The sequence below is a fragment of the Podarcis bocagei genome (genome assembly GCF_964188305.1).
Source record: "Podarcis bocagei genome assembly, chromosome: 5".
Lineage (NCBI taxonomy): Eukaryota > Metazoa > Chordata > Lepidosauria > Squamata > Lacertidae > Podarcis > Podarcis bocagei.
In genome coordinates this window covers 36,310,485-36,328,394 of record NC_138129.1, presented here as the reverse complement: position 1 = coordinate 36,328,394, position 17,910 = coordinate 36,310,485, and the positions used below count along the sequence as shown (strand labels likewise).

The 17,910-nt window shown below is 44.0% G+C and overlaps 1 protein-coding gene across 3 annotated transcripts in view; it reads right to left on the bottom strand.

The window, feature by feature from the left end:
• Positions 1 to 17,910, bottom strand: part of SYT6 (synaptotagmin 6) — a 134,290-nt gene that overhangs the window by 18,836 nt on the left and 97,544 nt on the right. For all 3 annotated transcript variants that reach the window (XM_081194728.1, XM_081194729.1, XM_081194730.1), the window contains exon 4: positions 179 to 299. In XM_081194728.1, the coding sequence (XP_081050854.1) occupies positions 179 to 299 (121 nt within the window). The remainder of the gene's footprint in view (positions 1 to 178; positions 300 to 17,910) is intronic.

Sequence of the window (17,910 nt, the reverse complement as noted above, 5' to 3'; positions counted from 1 at the left end):
CACTTCATCCCCAGAGGTGCACTCCATTGTCTCTTGAGACAGATGGAGGCCAACAACAACTTTTGGTTACACACTTTGAGGTTTTGTTACACTCTTGTGAAATAAATGAAATAAATATATCACCACAGGAGCAAGATCACATATAGAAATTCCTTGCTCTGAGCAAGGGAACACTCACCTGAGTAACCAGTTATGTCCATCGCTTTGAGATTCCTGCATTTAATGACTGTTAAAGTGAGGCGACCTGCAGTTGGCAGATAACAAAGGGAAAACATGATCTCCCCCAGGTCCACACTTTCCTTTAATGAAAGAGAAAACACAGAGCATTAGAAATGGGTAAGAAGCAAACGTAGCCAGGGCCGGCCCATCCATGAGGCAAGCTGAGGTAACCACCTCGGGCTTCAGGATCCACAAAAGCAGCTGATCCTGATGTAGATCTTTATTTTCCCCTCCCCTTGTTCGGGATATAGATCTTCACTCATCCCTTCTTCCCTAGTGGGGAGGGGAGTGCCATTTTGCGGTTTGCCTCAGGTGCCAAAATGTCTTGGGCCGGCCCTGAACACAACAACAACAACAACAACAACAACAACAACAACAACAACAATAATAATAATAATAATTTATTATTTCTACCCCGCCCGTCTCACTGGGTTTCCCCAGCCACTCTGGGCGGCTTCCAACAAAATATTAAAATACAATAGTCCATTAAACATTAAAAGCTTCCCTAAACAGGGCTGCCTTCAGATGTCTTCTAAACGTCTGGTAGACCAATATTTTTCTCCTTTGCATTTTCTCTTTATCTTTTCTAGATCCCTTTAACTCCCACCTCCCCCAAGGCAAGGCAAGGCAAGAGGAAGCAAAGTGCTCATCACTAATACCACTCTGAAAATGGTGACAGGTTGAGAAACTATGCATTAGGCTTCTATAACTGTGGAAAAAAATGTGGTGTGAATGGAGTGGATGCCAAGTCACTGTTGGCAGACATGTAGTCATAATTTTGACTATATTTAAATCATCTTCTGGAAGTAAGTTCTGATATCTGCAGTGTAGGCTGCATGGCCATCTGTCAGGAACTCTAGCTCTGATTCCTGAATTGCAGAGGGTTGGACTAGATGATCCCTGGGCAGATCTGTAGCTAGGTGATCTTGCACCCCTGGCAGTACCGTCCAGATTGCGCCCCTTAGCAACTGACAAATTAGCTCTTCTTTCCACCTCTCCTCTAACCCCCCTCCACCCATTCAATTCCTCACACACTAATCACTATTTTTCTTTATAGACATATTTATGGACATATAAGCTGATTTTGCACACACCCTTGCCTGCACTCCTGGCGGGGGCCTTCCTCGCCACCCCCTAGCTACTAGCCCTACAATTCTATGAATCTTCTCATTGACTTAGAACAACTAACTTAGGTGTTCATCTTAAGCTATTCTGAAACAGGAGGAGGAAGGGAAGGGAAGTAGGACCATGCTATAGGCCAGGCATGTCGAAAGTCCATTTCAGGGGCCTTATCCAGCCCGCTGGTCGATTTAATCCTGCCCCCAAAGCAGTATATGTCCTGGGGTAAAATTGCAAAAAAATGCTCAGCAACTTCAATCCTAAAAAAAATTCAACAATCTTGGGGTAAAATTGTAAAAAGAGCTCAACAACTTTGGTCGGCCCTTACACATGTTCACTTCATCAAATCTGGCCCTCTTTGAAAAAAGTTTGGGCACCCCTGCTATAGGCCCTGCTAGAAAACCAGCAACTTTTGTCTCCTCTTCTCCTGGAATGGTCTTTCCATTTCAACTGGCTCATATAAAAACTTTGTAACTATTGCCTGATCATTCTCCCCATCATCCCTTCCCATCCCCTTACCTTTTGTGTGATGTCTTTTAAGCCTGAAGGCAGGCTTATCACTAAACTTGTTAAGCCACTTTTTTTTTTGAGGGGGGACAAGGTTCTTTACTGGGGTAAAAATCCTCCAGATAAATAATTACGGGAGAAAAATAATTGTTCTAAAAAGCAAACAATACTTTATTCATTTTCACGAGATGCACATGTGTTGTAACCAGCATCATCTGATGTGAGGCTTTCAGAGCAGGGGCTGGTCTGCACTGGTGCTGGTAGGGCAGAAAGCAGGAAGGCAAACAGTATGTGGAGTCATAGCAAACGGCATGGGGAGCCTCTTTTCCTTCTCCAGTTCTACAGAAGCAATGCTGAGTCTAAGGGGGAGGAAGCTGCCAGGCAGGGCCACCCGCTGCCCTGGTTTTAAGAAATCGGGTAGGTGGGCACTTGATGGAGGCAGTGCTACATTCGCCCTAACGGACTGGCCTCCAGGGTGCTTTTAGCTCTCCTCTCTACACGCAACAAGGAATGTTTCTTTTAAAATGGGACTAGTCATCTGCAGCTTTTACAAACATTTATAAATGATTAAATTAAAAAACAACAACACATTTAAACTTCTGCTGCCCAATTAACTGGAGGAGAAACATTTTTGGTCTGTCAAAAAGTTTTAAGAGTGATTAATCTATTCAATTAAAACACTAAATGATGCAGCCCTATTAAGAAATGTTACACAAATAATCTGTTTATAAAAAGGACAGCTCCCAGGGTTCCATCACTGTCTAGGGCAAGGGTGAAGGATATTTTTGGCCCAGAAAGCCAGACCCCAGTGCTATCATCAGCACTGATTTTGGGCAACATCGTGCTGATTTTGGGTGAGATCTTGCCTCAAATAAGTTTGAGATCTTGTACCCAATTTCAGGTGCTTCTCCACCACTGGTGGAGGCAGCAGGGCATCTGTAAGTTTGCCACCTGCAGGGCTTCTGCCACCTGAAGCAGTGGCCTCACCCTGCCTAATGGCTGGGCTGGTTCTGGCTCATGTCCTCTTTGCGGGCTTCATTGACATCTGATTGGCCACTGTGAGAACAGGATGCTAGACTGGATCCAGAAGGCCTCTTCTTCTATGTTCTTATCTCAAACAAACTGAACTATCATAGAAAATGCAAACTTAAGCCAACAAACCACCCCACCTTGCTGTATCATTGTTGCTCCTTCTACAAGGTGGCACCATGAAATATATGATTAGAGAATGTACCACAGGTATATTTTCCAACCCACAATGGGCAATTTCAGTTCTAAAATAATCTCCTTTGTCCTCTGCTTGCTCACCTATCTATTTACTTGTCACACCTCTACCAAGTAGGAATGTGCTGTAAAAATGACCTTTGCAGGTGTTCTGGCACCCTCAACCCATCATTGTACCTTTGCATCGTCTAGCAACCAAACGCCAGAGAATGCCTGCTGCATGTCAAACGTGGCTTAAAATAACTAGGATTAATTAGGGGTTTTCATCATATCTGAATGTGTGCCCTCGTTGAAGCAGGTCAATATTTAGCCTTTGCTTCCCAAGGAAACCTTTTGCAGATTACTGACAAGGTCAGAATTGCTAAGTGATGAGTGACCTACGTTAACAAACTCTCCCTGAGATGACAGAAACCGGGTTTTGCAGCAACTTCCTGCAAAAGCTACCTGTGTTATACCTTTAAAGAGTACTTTGAAAATGGAACTTTATTCAATGTTACCATATAACAAAGATGTTATGCCTCCTCCTTGAGAGGTGCGGAGGGTGGCAACACGAGAACGGGCCTTCTCTGCAGTGGCTCCCCGTCTGTGGAATGCTCTCCCCAGGGAAGTTTGCCTGGCGTCTTCATTACTCACGCTTAGGCACCAGACAAAAATGTTCCTTTTTAACCAGCCCTTTGGTCAATCTGTTTGATATCCTATACCCTTTTAAATATGGCTCTTTTCTGGGTGGGTGTGGGTGTGGGTGTTATTGGGTTGTTGTTTTTATTTTGATTACATATGTTGTGTTCTTTTCTGTGAACCGCCCTGAGACCTCCGGGTATAGGTTGGTATATAAACTCAATAAACGATGATGCTGATGATTATGTATTTCAGTAATAAGAAAAGGCATGGGGCATCCATTTGGAATGCAGAGGAAGAGATCTGGACAAGATTGTGTTCTTCTAAGCTTCCTCTATCCCTAAAAGCTTTTCCATTTTTGTTTTCTTCACAATTGGAATGGGATGGTTCATTGTGCCCTTACAATAGTATGATAGGTTATGCTACGACTGCTGTGGAGAACCATTTAAGTGAGGTCTTCTCTATACCTCTAGGTGGCACCATAGAACTTTTCTCATATGCGCTGTCTCTTTCTCCTGCAAACTCAAGAGTGAGACTGGGACCTCCTGGATGGCTATCTCATGAGATATTAAAGCATCATCTTTACCACCACAATCAAGAATAAAATAGCGATTCCATAGACATTTTCCCTTCTCCTCTTGGGGGTGAATATTAGGAGCAAATGTCTAGTAAAAGGAACATGGAAACTGATACAGCAGCTTTATTGTCCAGACTCTTCACACTCATCTCATTAACTTCACAACTCCTTAAATGTTTCTGCATGTGTGACTCAAAATTGCCTTTGGCCTAAATGGGTTTTGTAACGCAAATGGACAACCTATGCTGAGGCTAATGTACATTTTATTTCTCTTCTGTGTGCTATACCATATTAACCAGATGCACATGTAACACACAAAATGCAAGAGAGACTCAAAGGCACATCTAACTTCCATGTGTGATAACTTATTGAGAAGAGTGCTGTTTACTGTGCTTGGCTGCCAGAATGAGACGTGCTAGATCTCAGATCTTCCCCACCCCTTGTCTCTAACCTTGGAACCCTTCCCTGGTTTATGGAGGCAAGTTTTGAAAATTCAGGGATAAAGAAAATGGGGCTTTGGACACATTCATTATTTTCAGTCTTCCAAGCATGGTGTTGAAACCAAGTTAAAGTTCCAAAAACACACACTCTATAATGGCAGACCTGAAGCATTTTGATCATAAAAATTATCCTAAGCAGTAGCAATTGGACTGCATCAACTCTGGGGCTTTGGTTATCCAACTTTTCTGGGATGTGAGAGTAGGTGTATGAATGTGCAGACAAACAACAACAACATTATTTACTTGCATTATGTATGATCATGTTCAGACTGCAATCTGTACTATGCGAATAAGGTAAGAGGCAAAGTTTTCCACAAGCAGCTTAAAATTTCATGAAATACACATAGAAAGGGGGAGAGAAAACAGATTGGGGTGATGCAACACACATCAGTGGCAGGGAACCCCTGACCTGAACCCTGATTTCTCAGAATTCAGTATTTGCAAAACATTGTGACTGAATTGCAATGACCCTTGTGGTCCCTTCCAATTCTACAATTCTATGAAATCATTCTCTTTGATAAGAAGCTAAACCTGTCAGTCACAAAAGAGCTCTCCCTCCCCCCCTTCCCATTGCACAACTTTTTTTTTAACAAAATGCCTGCATTGCTCCAAATCATTTCAGGGCACTTTGGAGAGGCCCCACTGTGGCTTGGACAAGCCCCAAATCTGTGCAAAGTGGTCCAGCTTTGTACTTGATTTGGGAGACATCGAAATCTGATGCACACCCCTCATACTGGAGGCTGAAAATTCTAATTTCTTTACAGGATAACTGGATTGCTCTGGTATACAGTATTTGTTAGCGCATACCCAGATGGTTCAAATTTAGAGGACTGAATGTAATAGCTAGGCTTCTCGGTGTGTGCTGCTGGGCAGAGCCATTCACTACAGAATTCCATCAAATCCTGATGAGAAATACTTGAGCTTAATTGGGTTGAGCATGTTAAAGGTTCTGTCTAAGAGATAGCATTCCTGAAATGCATCTCATAGCCCAGTGGTGATAGCTGCCAGAGCAGTTCATACCTAATCACTGCTGCAATCAGGCTGTATTATTAATGCCTGGTTATTTCCAGATAACCCTTTGGAAGTGCTGCCAACATGGCATAAGCATAATTTGAGCAACGTTCACCCCTGCCTTCTCCTTCATTTATTGTATGCTACATTTCCTCCCAGAACTAAGGCCAGGAGGGTCTCGACTAATTTAACCAGAGACCTAGGAAAGCATATACCAAGTAGAGAATTGCAAAGGGAGCACACTGTTAGCACTCGCTTTATTTCGATGCCTAGGCCCTAGTCATTTCTATATAGTCTTTTCAAACACTCAGCCCATTAGGAGGTGGTGTTATTTTACCAGCTTATATATAAATTGCAGTTGCTTTGCCACTCAATTGTGTGACAAACATGTAGCCACTTTAATCCACACCACTTGCTTGTTACAGGCCATGAGAACATGAAACAGAAGAAGACTGGATTTGGAAGTGGGAGACCAAGATTCATATCTTTGCCCAACCACAAAAGTGCATTGGTCTGGTTTGGAGATAATGCTGAATGATGGTTTAGTGTTATGTGCATGGATTTATGCGCCTGCACTCCCCTGGTGTGGCTGTTAAGATGAAGATTGGAAGCTTTTTGCTTCTGTGTTCAGTTAACCACAGTTTATCAATACATGGGAGCCCTAATCTTAACAATGGTTTCGGGAAACGAGCCAACTTCACAAACCACCATCTGAAGTTGGATTGTTTCCCTAAGCCATAATTAGGTTTTTCCAGGTTTTGACATAACGATAAACTGTCATTATGTCAAAAATAGAAGTGAAATCTTCCAATTTCCTCCTTGCAGCTATACCTGAGGAAGAGATGACAAAGCAGAGCAGATTAACCCAAGGCTTGTTTACATACTGCTAAACCACAGGGGACGCGGGTGGCACTGTGGTCTAAACCACTAAGCCTCTCGGGCTTGCTAATCAGGAGGTTGGCGGTTCGAATCCCCACAATGGGGTGAGCTGCCGTTGCTCGGTCCCAGCTCCTGCCAACCTAGCAGTTCGAAAGCACCCCAAAAAGTGCAAGTAGATAAATAGGTACCACTCTGGTGGGAAGGTAAACGGTGTTTCCATGTGCTGCTCTGGTTTCAGTGTTCCGTTGTGCCAGAAGCAACTTAGTCATGCAGGCCACTTGACCCGGAAAAACTGTCTGCGGCACGGACAAATGCCGGCTCCCTTGGCCTGTAAAGCGAGATGAGCGCTGCAACCCCAGAGTCGTTTGCAACTGGACTTAACTGTCAGGGGTCCTTTACCTTTAAACCATAGTTTAGCATTACACCCAAAGGCAGCTATAGTGTGGCCTTGGACAAGCCACAGTTTCTCTCCTGAACTTACCAAGTTTGTTATGAGGCTGAAATGTCTTTAAGATGTACTATAACCTGTTCTGAGTGGCCCCTGAGATATGGTGGGAAAGAAATCAAAAGATGCCTCAAGTCTTAAAATACCTATTGTAGTTCAGTTTCATTTATGCTGCCCTGGGAGTTACATATATAGAGGACAATAAGTTTGAGAAGGGGGAGGGGAGAACTATTTTATTTTTCAGTTATAGTAGCATATACAGTACATGCAGGGATTCAAATAGCAAAAATTCAAAAACAGAGTTTTCTGTGGAGTTTCTGAGTTATAATCTATTCAGACGTATTTGTACTATGGGGGCGGGAATCATTCCCCTGATGTTTCCAAATATAGGGAAGCTGAGGTTTAGCTCACAAAGGATGAAATATTGCAAAAATCCATATACAGCAGGAGTACATAGTTCCCATTCATACAAGCATAAGCTGGATGCTGGTTCATTGAAAACAAATTTTGAAAGGGCTGCCTGGGTTTTCAGATCAGTGTATGGAAGTGATGAAACGGCAACATTCAACAATAATTGAGATTTGGTGATAAGCATAGATGGAATTATCACCACATTCCAGAGTTATATGAGCTGGAACCATGCTGCATGAACAGCATATTGCAGATAGCTCACACTTTTCAACACTTGTTATCAATCCACACCTGCATAACACACCTTGCATCAATAGCTTCTGTTTGTCGTTTAAGCCATTGGCTTCCTGTACTATAGAAATTCCAGAATGGCAATCCTGGCCATCACTTGTTAGTATAATTACCTTGGTTTCTTGCTGTTTCTGAAGTACACAAACCTTAATTTCTTATTTTCAATGGGATCGGGGGGGGAGGGGGGGAGGAAACCCTGCCCAACATAATTCATCATAAGATGTACTACATGCATATCATTTGGATGGCAATGCCTATTAACTTGGGGAAGGGGGTTGGCCCCCTCAAATATTTAATGGGGTGTGTGTTAATGGACCTTGGCCCCTAGGAGTTGGCTTTTATGAATGGGATGGAAGCATCTGCTTAGAGAGTTTGCATAGTGGCAATAAAGCAATATCCACAGGCCTTTATTTATCTGCACTGATAGCCAATAAACTGGGGTACATGACACAAAGGGAGGTTCATATGGTAACAAAGAGAAACACATGCTCCATCAGCAGTTCAACGTTTTTGACAAGACTTCTGAAGAACTGCCTGTTTGGAGCTTCCAGAAGATAATTCCCCTTTAAAAGACTGTCGCTCCTTTCTAATGACGAGAAGAAAAACTGGTTCCAGGACAGTGTTGGAAAGCAGTTTGCTTATTTGGCACCAGCGTTTAATTTCTAAGATGAGAAGATCCAGGAATTAGAAGTCTGCTTGGCAGCCACGTCATCTGCCTCTTGAAGACCTTTACTGTAATCCTGAGTTTAGAGGGTCGGACAGCGGTCATCTCGTGATGTGGGAAGCGAGTTCCACACATGCTCAAGAAACACTTTTTGTTATGATTTCTCCACGTAGCCTGGGATACAGACCCTGGATAGAGACCCTGGTGCTGAGTCCTGGCACCAAGTTCCGTTGGGCATCATTTAGCTGTTTTTACTTGGCATTGGAGGGTAAAAAGAATAACCCTGCAAAAACATGCAGCCATAGTTTTGCCTGTACAATGTCTTACTGGGGATACCGTATAGGAAAGAAACATGGCTGACCACAAGGGTCCATGGAGGCAGCCATGTTTCCCACCCCTGCTATATAAGCCAGTTGTGGCATGTGAGATGAGCTGCCACCTCTGCACCACCCTCCTGGCTGCAGTGGCACTGCAGCTTGCCAGGACTGGGATAGGGTGGAGCAGTTGCAAGGGCAGGGGAAACGCCAGGTTGGCAGCAGTGGAGGGTGGGGGGAAGAAAAGAAAGCCAGACCTTGGAAGTCCAGAACTGGCAAGAATTCCAATGCAAGCCCACATCTGACCCACACATTAGTCCATCAGGTGGCCACTTAGCTGAGCCTGCTTTGTGATTCAGATTCTTCGGGGTACTCCCCTATCCAAAAGGGCTATCCTTCATAAGTCTCTCTCCCTTCCAATCTCTCCCTTACCATTTGACCTTCACTTATTGCATCTCCTGCAAATAGGTTTGATGTTTGCTTGTTTACAATCAAGTGGTGTATAAATTTTATGAAACAATAAACAAACACGACTCCCCCCAAGTAATATAGCCAGCAAATGGGACTACTGAGGTCATATAACAAGCCAGTCCAACTTTTTGGGTGTCTGGCCAGTTGGGTCTCTCTCTCTACCCCCGCCCCCATCAACAGACTGGTAGGGTGGGGAATCAAAGCAAAAGAAAGCTGCCAGCACAATAAGGGGGGGGGGGTTAATCCAGAAGAAATATCCACAACCTCAGATATGCATATGACACAACCTTGATGGCAGAAAGTGAGGAGGAATTAAAGAACCTTTTAATGAGGGTCAAAGAGGAGAGCGCAAAATATGGTTTGAAGCTCAACATCAAAAAAACGAAGATCATGGCCACTGGTCCCATCACCTCCTGGCAAATAGAAGGGGAAGAAATGGAGGCAGTGAGAGATTTTACTTTCTTGGGCTCCATGATCACTGCAGATGGCAACAGCAGCCATGAAATTAAAAGACGCCTGCTTCTTGGGAGAAAAGCAATGACAAACCTAGACAGCATCTTAAAAATCAGAGACATCACCTTGCCAACAAAGGTCCGTATGGTTTTCCCAGTAGTGATGTACGGAAGTGAGAGCTGGACCATAAAGAAGGCTTATCGCCGAAGAATTGATGCTTTTGAATTATGGTGCTGGAGGAGACTCTTGAGAGTCCCATGGACTGCAAGAAGATCAAACCGCTCCATTCTTAAGGAAATCAGCCCTGAGTGCTCACTGGAAGGACAGATCCTGAAGCTGAGACTCCAGTATTTTGGCCACCTCATGAGAAGAGAAGACTCCCTGGAAAAGACCCTGATGTTGGGAAAGATGGAGGGCACAAGGAGAAGGGGACGACAGTTGTTGTTTAGTCATTTAGTCGTGTCCGACTCTTCATGGGGTCTTGAAGAGTCGGACACGACTAAATGACTAAACAACAACAATCCCATTCAGGCAACTCCCCATTTACACAGGGGTTGCCTTCCAAGGCACTGCACAGGTCAGTAGGAGCTGTGCAAGCCTGCCCTCGTGGTGCCAAAAACCATGCGCGCATCAGCGGACGTATACATGCTAGTCACGTGTAAATGGGGAGTTGCCTGTGCTTCTCTCCTGTCTCTTTCACTTTCAATAGCCCCTGTAACAGGGAAGATAAAAACTGGGGGAGGGGGAATGTAATGGAGTGGTTGGAACCCTGAATGGAAGCACTGCACACTGCAACATTTTGATGCAGGGTCTCACTTGTTTATGGCAGTATTTTTACTTCTAGGGTGAAGAACACATGAAATGTCTGCTGGAGTGCAAGAATAATGTGAGCAGCCTTGGGGCACCATGGAGCTTGACTTGGCTGTGGAAGGAGTACAATTTGCTGTTCCACGACAGGCATGAGAATGTCTTGCTATGGTGAGTGTGTCTCTACAGCCAGGGCACTGCTGAAGAAGATATGTTCATCTGTATGCAGCCTCAGCTACTGGTTAGCAGAGCTGCCTCTACTGCTCAGAAGAAGTGTGCTGAAGAATGAAGACCCTTTTTGCTCTCAAGACACAGTTACAGCATATAAGGAACAGAGCATTACCAGAGGAAAAGCTGAACTAGAATATAAATTGTAGCAGATATGGGTATGACCTAGTCTAGGTTAATTGCTTTGAAGTCACCCTGATACAAACGGGAAAGAGAGCTAAGCATGTGCTTAACTCTCCCAGCAAAATTTTATAACCTGATCATGAACAATCAGAAGTCTAGTGAAGCCCAATTGGAATCCCTTTCTACTTAAAGATGGCAGCCTTAGAAATTATTAACTCAGGTTAGATCCTGCCCCTTTTTACCCTTATCATGAAAAAGAATAGGAAACACTGCTGACCTAAGTTCAGTGCGGCTCATTTTAGAACAATTCCCAGAGTCATCATGCATCAAAAATATATAGTTAAATCTCTCCTGTATGGATTTCTCTGTATGTGGGTTGCCACTTGGAGTCTTCTATTATTTAGACCAATGATTTTCAATCTTCCTACCGCCAAGGAACCATTTCCACATTGTTTATTCTTATAGTAGCTATGCCTCTGGAACCATGTGGTGGCAAGGAAGCAGTTTTTGGTGGTTGCAGTTGAACAGCAGCACGTTGGGAAGGGCAAGTACTGTTTTCTGTCATTGCATCGGCTCTGAAAATCTGGTTCTGCTTTTCACTGAAAGAATAGGCCAACAGGATTGTTGATGGGCTGAGGGGTTTTTTTTGTTATACACACACACACACACACACACACACACACACACACACACACTTCCATATACTGTGTCATTTGGCCTTGAAGAACTCTTGTATTACAGCAAATTGGATGTGCACATGCATTCTAGAGTGCACAATGCAGTGGTCCCATATGATATAAGGACACACTCTAGAGTACAGTGGTAACTCTAGATGCAAACGGGATCCATTCCGGAGCCCCGTTTGCATCTAGAAGCAAACGTAACTAGCGACGGCACGTCTGCGCATGCGCACGTCACTTTTTGCCGCTTCTGTACATGCGCATGACATCATTTTGAGCATCTGCGCATGCACAAGTGGTGAAACCTGGAAGTAACGTGCTCCGTTACTTCCGGGTTGCCGCGGAGCACAACTCGAATGCGCTCATCCCGAAGCACATTCAACCCGAGGTATGACTGTACATTATTGATCCTTGAGGAACCCCTGAAAAGCTTCCAAGGAACATAAGAACCTAGGAAGAGGCCGCTGGATCAGGCCAATGGCCTATCTAGTCCAGCATCCTGTTCTCACAGTGGCCAACCAGATTCCTGTGGGAAACCGACAAAAGCAGGATCCGAGAACAAGAGGACTCTCCACTCCTTTGGTTTCCATCAACTGGTATTTGCAGCCCCAGAAGTCCTAGGGATATTGAAAGTTACTGACTTAAACAGTTGCCTCTGAGTGGTTTTTGTATGTTTGTTAGGAACATAAGAAGAATCCTGCTGGATCAGAGGAAAGGTGTATCTATTCCAGCATTCTGCCCTCAGAGTGGCTGTCCAGGCGCCTACTGGAAGTCCACAAGCAGGATATGTGTGAAATAACATTCTTTGTGAGGAAAAAAAATGGTGGCTATTTTAAATGTGTCCGCGTTTAAATGAACGAATGTACAGAAATGGAACATCCAGGATTCTGCATGTGGAGAGAGAAAGGGGAAATCACATAACTCTAACTCTTGACAGTGTCAAGACTGCATCCCAGCCAAGGAATGCACACAGCAGGGAGTCAACTCTTCATTGTCAAAGAGAACACAGCTCTGGAGAACTACGCAAACCAATATAGGCAGCTGTTCCCAGGCAGCAACTGGGAGACCACCCTCCCTCCACCAGTTTATGTACCTTCCCTCAATGAGCTGCGCATGTAGCCAGAGTCTAGGCTTGCATGGAAGCTGCTTCTGCTCTTCCTGCTTCAATTCTATGTTCTGGGAGACAGTGGTGCAGGGGAGGATGGGGAAGCAATTGAACTTTCATTTGGCTCCAAAATTGGGACAAAGGCAGCACTGAAGCCCTTGGACCAACTCTCTCTCTCTCTGTGTGTGTGTCTCTCCACACACACACACTTTCCCCTTTGAAATCTGCCTGTAAACATGATATGATAGCCTTAACTTCATACCCCACATGTAGACCAGATTTTAATGGCTCTATCCATTCCTTTCTGCAAGTAGACATTTATAGGCCTGAGGGCACAATGGCCGCATAGTTTAAACCAGAGTAGTACAATATATGCTGCAAATGCAATCATAGCCTAAGTAGGCAGGATTAATACATGCAGCAAATATCCTTGTTTTGCTTCTAATAAACCTGCTCAGTGTAGAAAAAGGACCTGTGTTTATAAGGCAGCTGGCTGCAAATCGAGCTGTTGGGAGCTGTTGCCAAACCTGTGTTATTTGCAGCTCCACCAGATAAATCTCTTAGCCGTTTCCCTAAGAATAATAATTGAGCCAACAGGCTAAGAAGAGGACTGCTGTGAGTAATATTCCTTCTCAGTGACCATCTGGCTCCCAGGGGCTTTCAAATTGGTATTAAGAAGAATTGCAGAAACCTGGGCAAGATTTATACATGAACAGAAACGTGGTCAGTAAATCACAGAATTATCAGAATGCCCTTTAAAGGCCTGTAGGGGCAAACCCCACACTCACCCACTCCCATTCCCAAATGGGTAAGTGTCATCCATTTTCTCCATCACAAGTCTAGTCAGCACAGGAAGTTACTCCTTACTTTTTCACCGTTTCTCTTGCCAGGTCTCTTGTTTGTCTCCAGCTTTTAGAAGCACATAATACTGCCCACCTCAAAAGATTGTGGAGAGTGATTGGCTACTCTTTGCAGAATGCTTTGAAATGCTATAAAATATGTGGAAAATGGTGAGGCATTTCGGAATCTCTAACAGAAAGTTATGATTAAATGTTTTGCAGGGTTGGATTCTATTCAGTTTTCCTGAAATGGGCCTGCGTCATTTGTTGCAGTTTCTTCAAGCAGAGGCGGGGGATCTTTTTCAGCCCAAGGACTGCATTCCGTTCTGGGTAACCTTCGGGGGTGTGTGTGTCACATGTCAGTGGTAGCAGGGCCAAGGGCTAAGCAATGAATATCAATTTTCCATTTACACAGTAGGCTAGTTTATGCACATATTTGCAGGCAAGTAAGAAGTGGATGGCACTGTGGGTTAAACCGCGGAGCCTAGGGCTTGCCGATCAGAAGGTCGGCGGTTCGTATCCCTGCGACGGGGTGAGCTCCCGTTGCTTGGTCCCTGCTCCTGCCAACCTAGCAGTAGGTACCGCTCTGGCGGGAAGGTAAATGGCATTTCCGTGCACTGTTCTGGTTCACTAGAAAGCGGCTTAGTCATGCTGGCCACATGACCCAGAAGCTGTACGCCAGCTCCCTCAGCCAGTAAAGCGAGATGAGCGCTGCAACCCCAGAGTCGTCTGTGGGTCAGGGGTCCCTTTACCTTTTAGAAGCAAGTAAGAAAAAACCCCGTGACGGGGTGAGCTCCCGTTGCTCGGTCCCAGCTCCTGCCAACCTTGCAGTTCAAAAGCATGCCAAAAAGTGCAAGTAGATAAATAGGTAAGGTAAATGGCATTTCTGTGCATTGCTCTGGTTTGCCAGAAGTGGTTTAGTCATGCTGGCCACATGACCCGGAAGCTGTCTGCGGACAAACGCCAGCTCCCTCAACCTATAGAGCGAGATAAACGCGTAACCCCAGAGTCATCCGCGACTGGACCTAACGGTCAGGGGTACCTTTACCTTTACGTTTAAGAAGAACTTTTAGCCAGGCCAAACCACTTGAGGTGTTGGTGTGTGCAAAGTAGAGCTGGTGAAGGGTGCAATTACGAGAGAAGGTGTATGGCCTTGAGAAAATCCTGAGGACCAGACAGAGATGCCTAGAGAGTCACATTTGGTCCACTGACTTGATGTTTGCCTTGACAGCTAGGTCCTTTAGACTGCCTGGCATGAGATGTCTCTAGGGAGGGAATACCTGGGGCACCTGGAGAGCTGGAGTAGTCCAATATGTAGAGAATTGAACTTAGTTCTGTGTTATGGCCACAAATCAGAACTCCATGGAGGCAAAGTGCTCGGTAACCGCAGCTCTACAGAAGAGATGAATACATATCCTGGTCCATCCCATGTGGACCCCCTTCTTAGAGCCTAAGGCAGAGCTTTCCAAAGTGTGTAGTGACATGTTAGTGTGTCAGCTGCAGTGTGTAGGTGTGTCACATGAACACTCCCTGAGCTCTTTCTGGGGCTGGAAAGGGGCCAGCTTAAACTCCAGTTTGCTAGTAAAACTGAATTACTGTATCACGAAATGATGCACGTCTAAAAAGTGTGCCGCCAACATGAAAAGTTTGGAAAGCTTTGGCCCAAGGAGACACCTCTGTTGCCAGAATCTGATGATCATGAGAACCCTGAGGAGAGATCCTCACAGTTGAAACCCATTACTTTGAAGGAGTCAACAGCTGCAGAAGGAGGCATTGGCCTTCTGGAGGTGGGGATTCTAGTCAATAGCTACATAGCCCTGCTATAAAATTTAGTCATTGCTCCTTGCTGAAACAACTTGGATGTTTAGCTCATATTTGGAGCACTATCCATGGTGCTGAACATGCACCTTGATCTCCAGGGTGCCAACTTTTGGATTGCCCTGCCTCACCACCTTGCTGTACTGCTTGTTTGTGGAACCAGGAACTATTGACCACCCATTGCTTCGGCTATCGGCCCATGGATCTCCATGGATCCTGATATTCTCGAAGGCCTTGTTCCAAGCCCCACCCTTGCAATTAATCCATTCTGCAGCCTTGGGGAAATCATTAGGACTGGGCAGATGTTACTTCTGAAGAGACTGAATGTGCAGACATAGGAACATAAGAGGTTGCCTTATACAGAGTCAGACCATCAGTTCATCTAGCTCAGTACAATTCTACACTGACTTGGGAAGGGCTGTTGCATGCAGAAGGTCCTGGGTTCAGTCCCTAACAAGCTAGAAGTAGTTTATGAAATGAACATATAACACCACTCTTTCTGAACCTTTTGGCAGCCGTGACCTGCTATATCTAGCAAGTACCTAAACACTCCAAAATCAATGTTAAGTTGCACTCTATTATATATATTTTTCCATTCTGCTAAGCAATTAAGAAAACATCCTTCTATAATAGTTAGTTGATGATCTCTGATTTTACATTTTAATGTGGTTTCTAATGTACTGTATATATGTATGGATGTTGTAAACTGCTTTGACCTTTTTATGAAATAGTGATATGCAAACATTTTACATACATGCATGAATACATGTTTGTTCATATAATTGGAGAAACTCAGGACCAAACTAGGTGTTATGTGCTGCTTCCCTAAACTCAATCATCACAAGCATACATGAAAGGACTAAGATATTACATGCATCTTTCTATACTGCGTAAACTTGCCCATAGCAGTGTCATTTTCAGCCTGGCTGAGGAGTGCCTTTCTTGCTCCAGAAAGCAAAACTGTCTCCATAGGCAGAATGTGCACTGGCAATGTTTATGTCCATTTATTTGGAAATTGCAATACTTTTCAAAGATACAGATTGGCTTTATTTATTCTGAAAGTGCATCCCAGCAACATGAATTAGAAAGGAAAAAGAGAACCACGCTGTCACCAGAAAAGGGGATAAAAAGACGAATTGAATCAAATGCATTCTGAAAAGTGTAATCTAATAATACCTAGATAGAATTCAGTGATCTGGGCTATAAGGGGAAGAACAGAATACATTATTTCATAGGATCACTTTTTGACCGTCTGATTTGTGAATATATGAATCTTCAAGAAGCTCAATCTAATGGGCACAGCCAAAGGTCTTTGGATGGGAAGATGAGCCCTTTCTAGACACCACACACTTGAAAGTGTCAATCACTTCTCCTGCCTGGGTAGTTATCTTTCCACGAGGGCTGACATTGGTGCCAAAATCCAGCATTGCCTGAGCTCTGAGAGTGCAGCTTTCTCCTGATTGAAGTGCAGAGTGTTTGAGGATTGGGACATTCACAGGGAAACCAAAATGCTTGTTTACAAAGCTATGTTACTACCAACCTTACTGTATGCTTGTGAAACATGGACCACTTATAAATACCATATCCAACTCCTCGAAAGAATCCATTAATGGTGTCTCCAAAATTTTTTACATATCACTTGGGTAGACAGGTGAACTAATTCCAGTCTACTGGAAGAAGCAAAGATCGCCAGTGTTGAAGCAATGATTCTTCAACATCAACTTTGTTGGACTGGTCATGTTGTGTGGATGCCTGATTATTGTCTTCCAAAGCAACTACTCTACTCCGAACTTTAAAATGGTAAGCGTAATAATGGCGGTCAACAAAAGAGGTTTAAAGACTCTCTCTTTCTAACAAAATGTAGTAGAAACACTGACAATTGGGAAACACTGGTCTGTGAGCGCTCCAGTTGGAAAACAGCCTTCACCAAAGGTGTCATGGACTTTGAAGACACTCAAACTCAGGACGAAAGGGAGAAACGTGCTAAGAGGAAGGCACATTTGACAAACTCTCACCATGATCAACTCCTGCCCAGAAACCTATGTCCCCACCATGGAAGGACGTGTGGATCCATAATTGGCCTCCACAATCATTTATAGACTCACTGTTAAGACTGTGTTCTGCTATGTGTGATCAAAGAAGAAGAAGAAGAGGAAGAACTTCAGTCACATAGTTCTTCTAATGAGGTGTGCCCTCCTCTCCTTTAGGTGGCAGATATATACTGCTGCTTTTTTCCATGTACATGAATTGCTGGTGCTTAAGGAGAATCTTATCACTTCTATGGAATAAGGTAAAGATCTAAATTCAGTTATACTACTGGAGTGGGAAGAAAATCTGGCCACAGCCCCTATTCAACTATGTTAGGGTTGGTAGCAAGATGTGACCTGAACCTAACAGTGTCACCAAATCTGCCACTCAAATCTCTCCTGCAAAAGCTAGTGTTGGCTATTCTCAGAACAGCAGTTTTGCAACACCTGAAGGCTTGAATATTCACTATCCAAAGCAGGTTAATGACAGGCTAATGTGCAAATAAATAAATAAATAAATAAATAAATAAATAAACAAACCTTTACAATATATGTAGTAACTCCTTTTGTCTGACCTAAC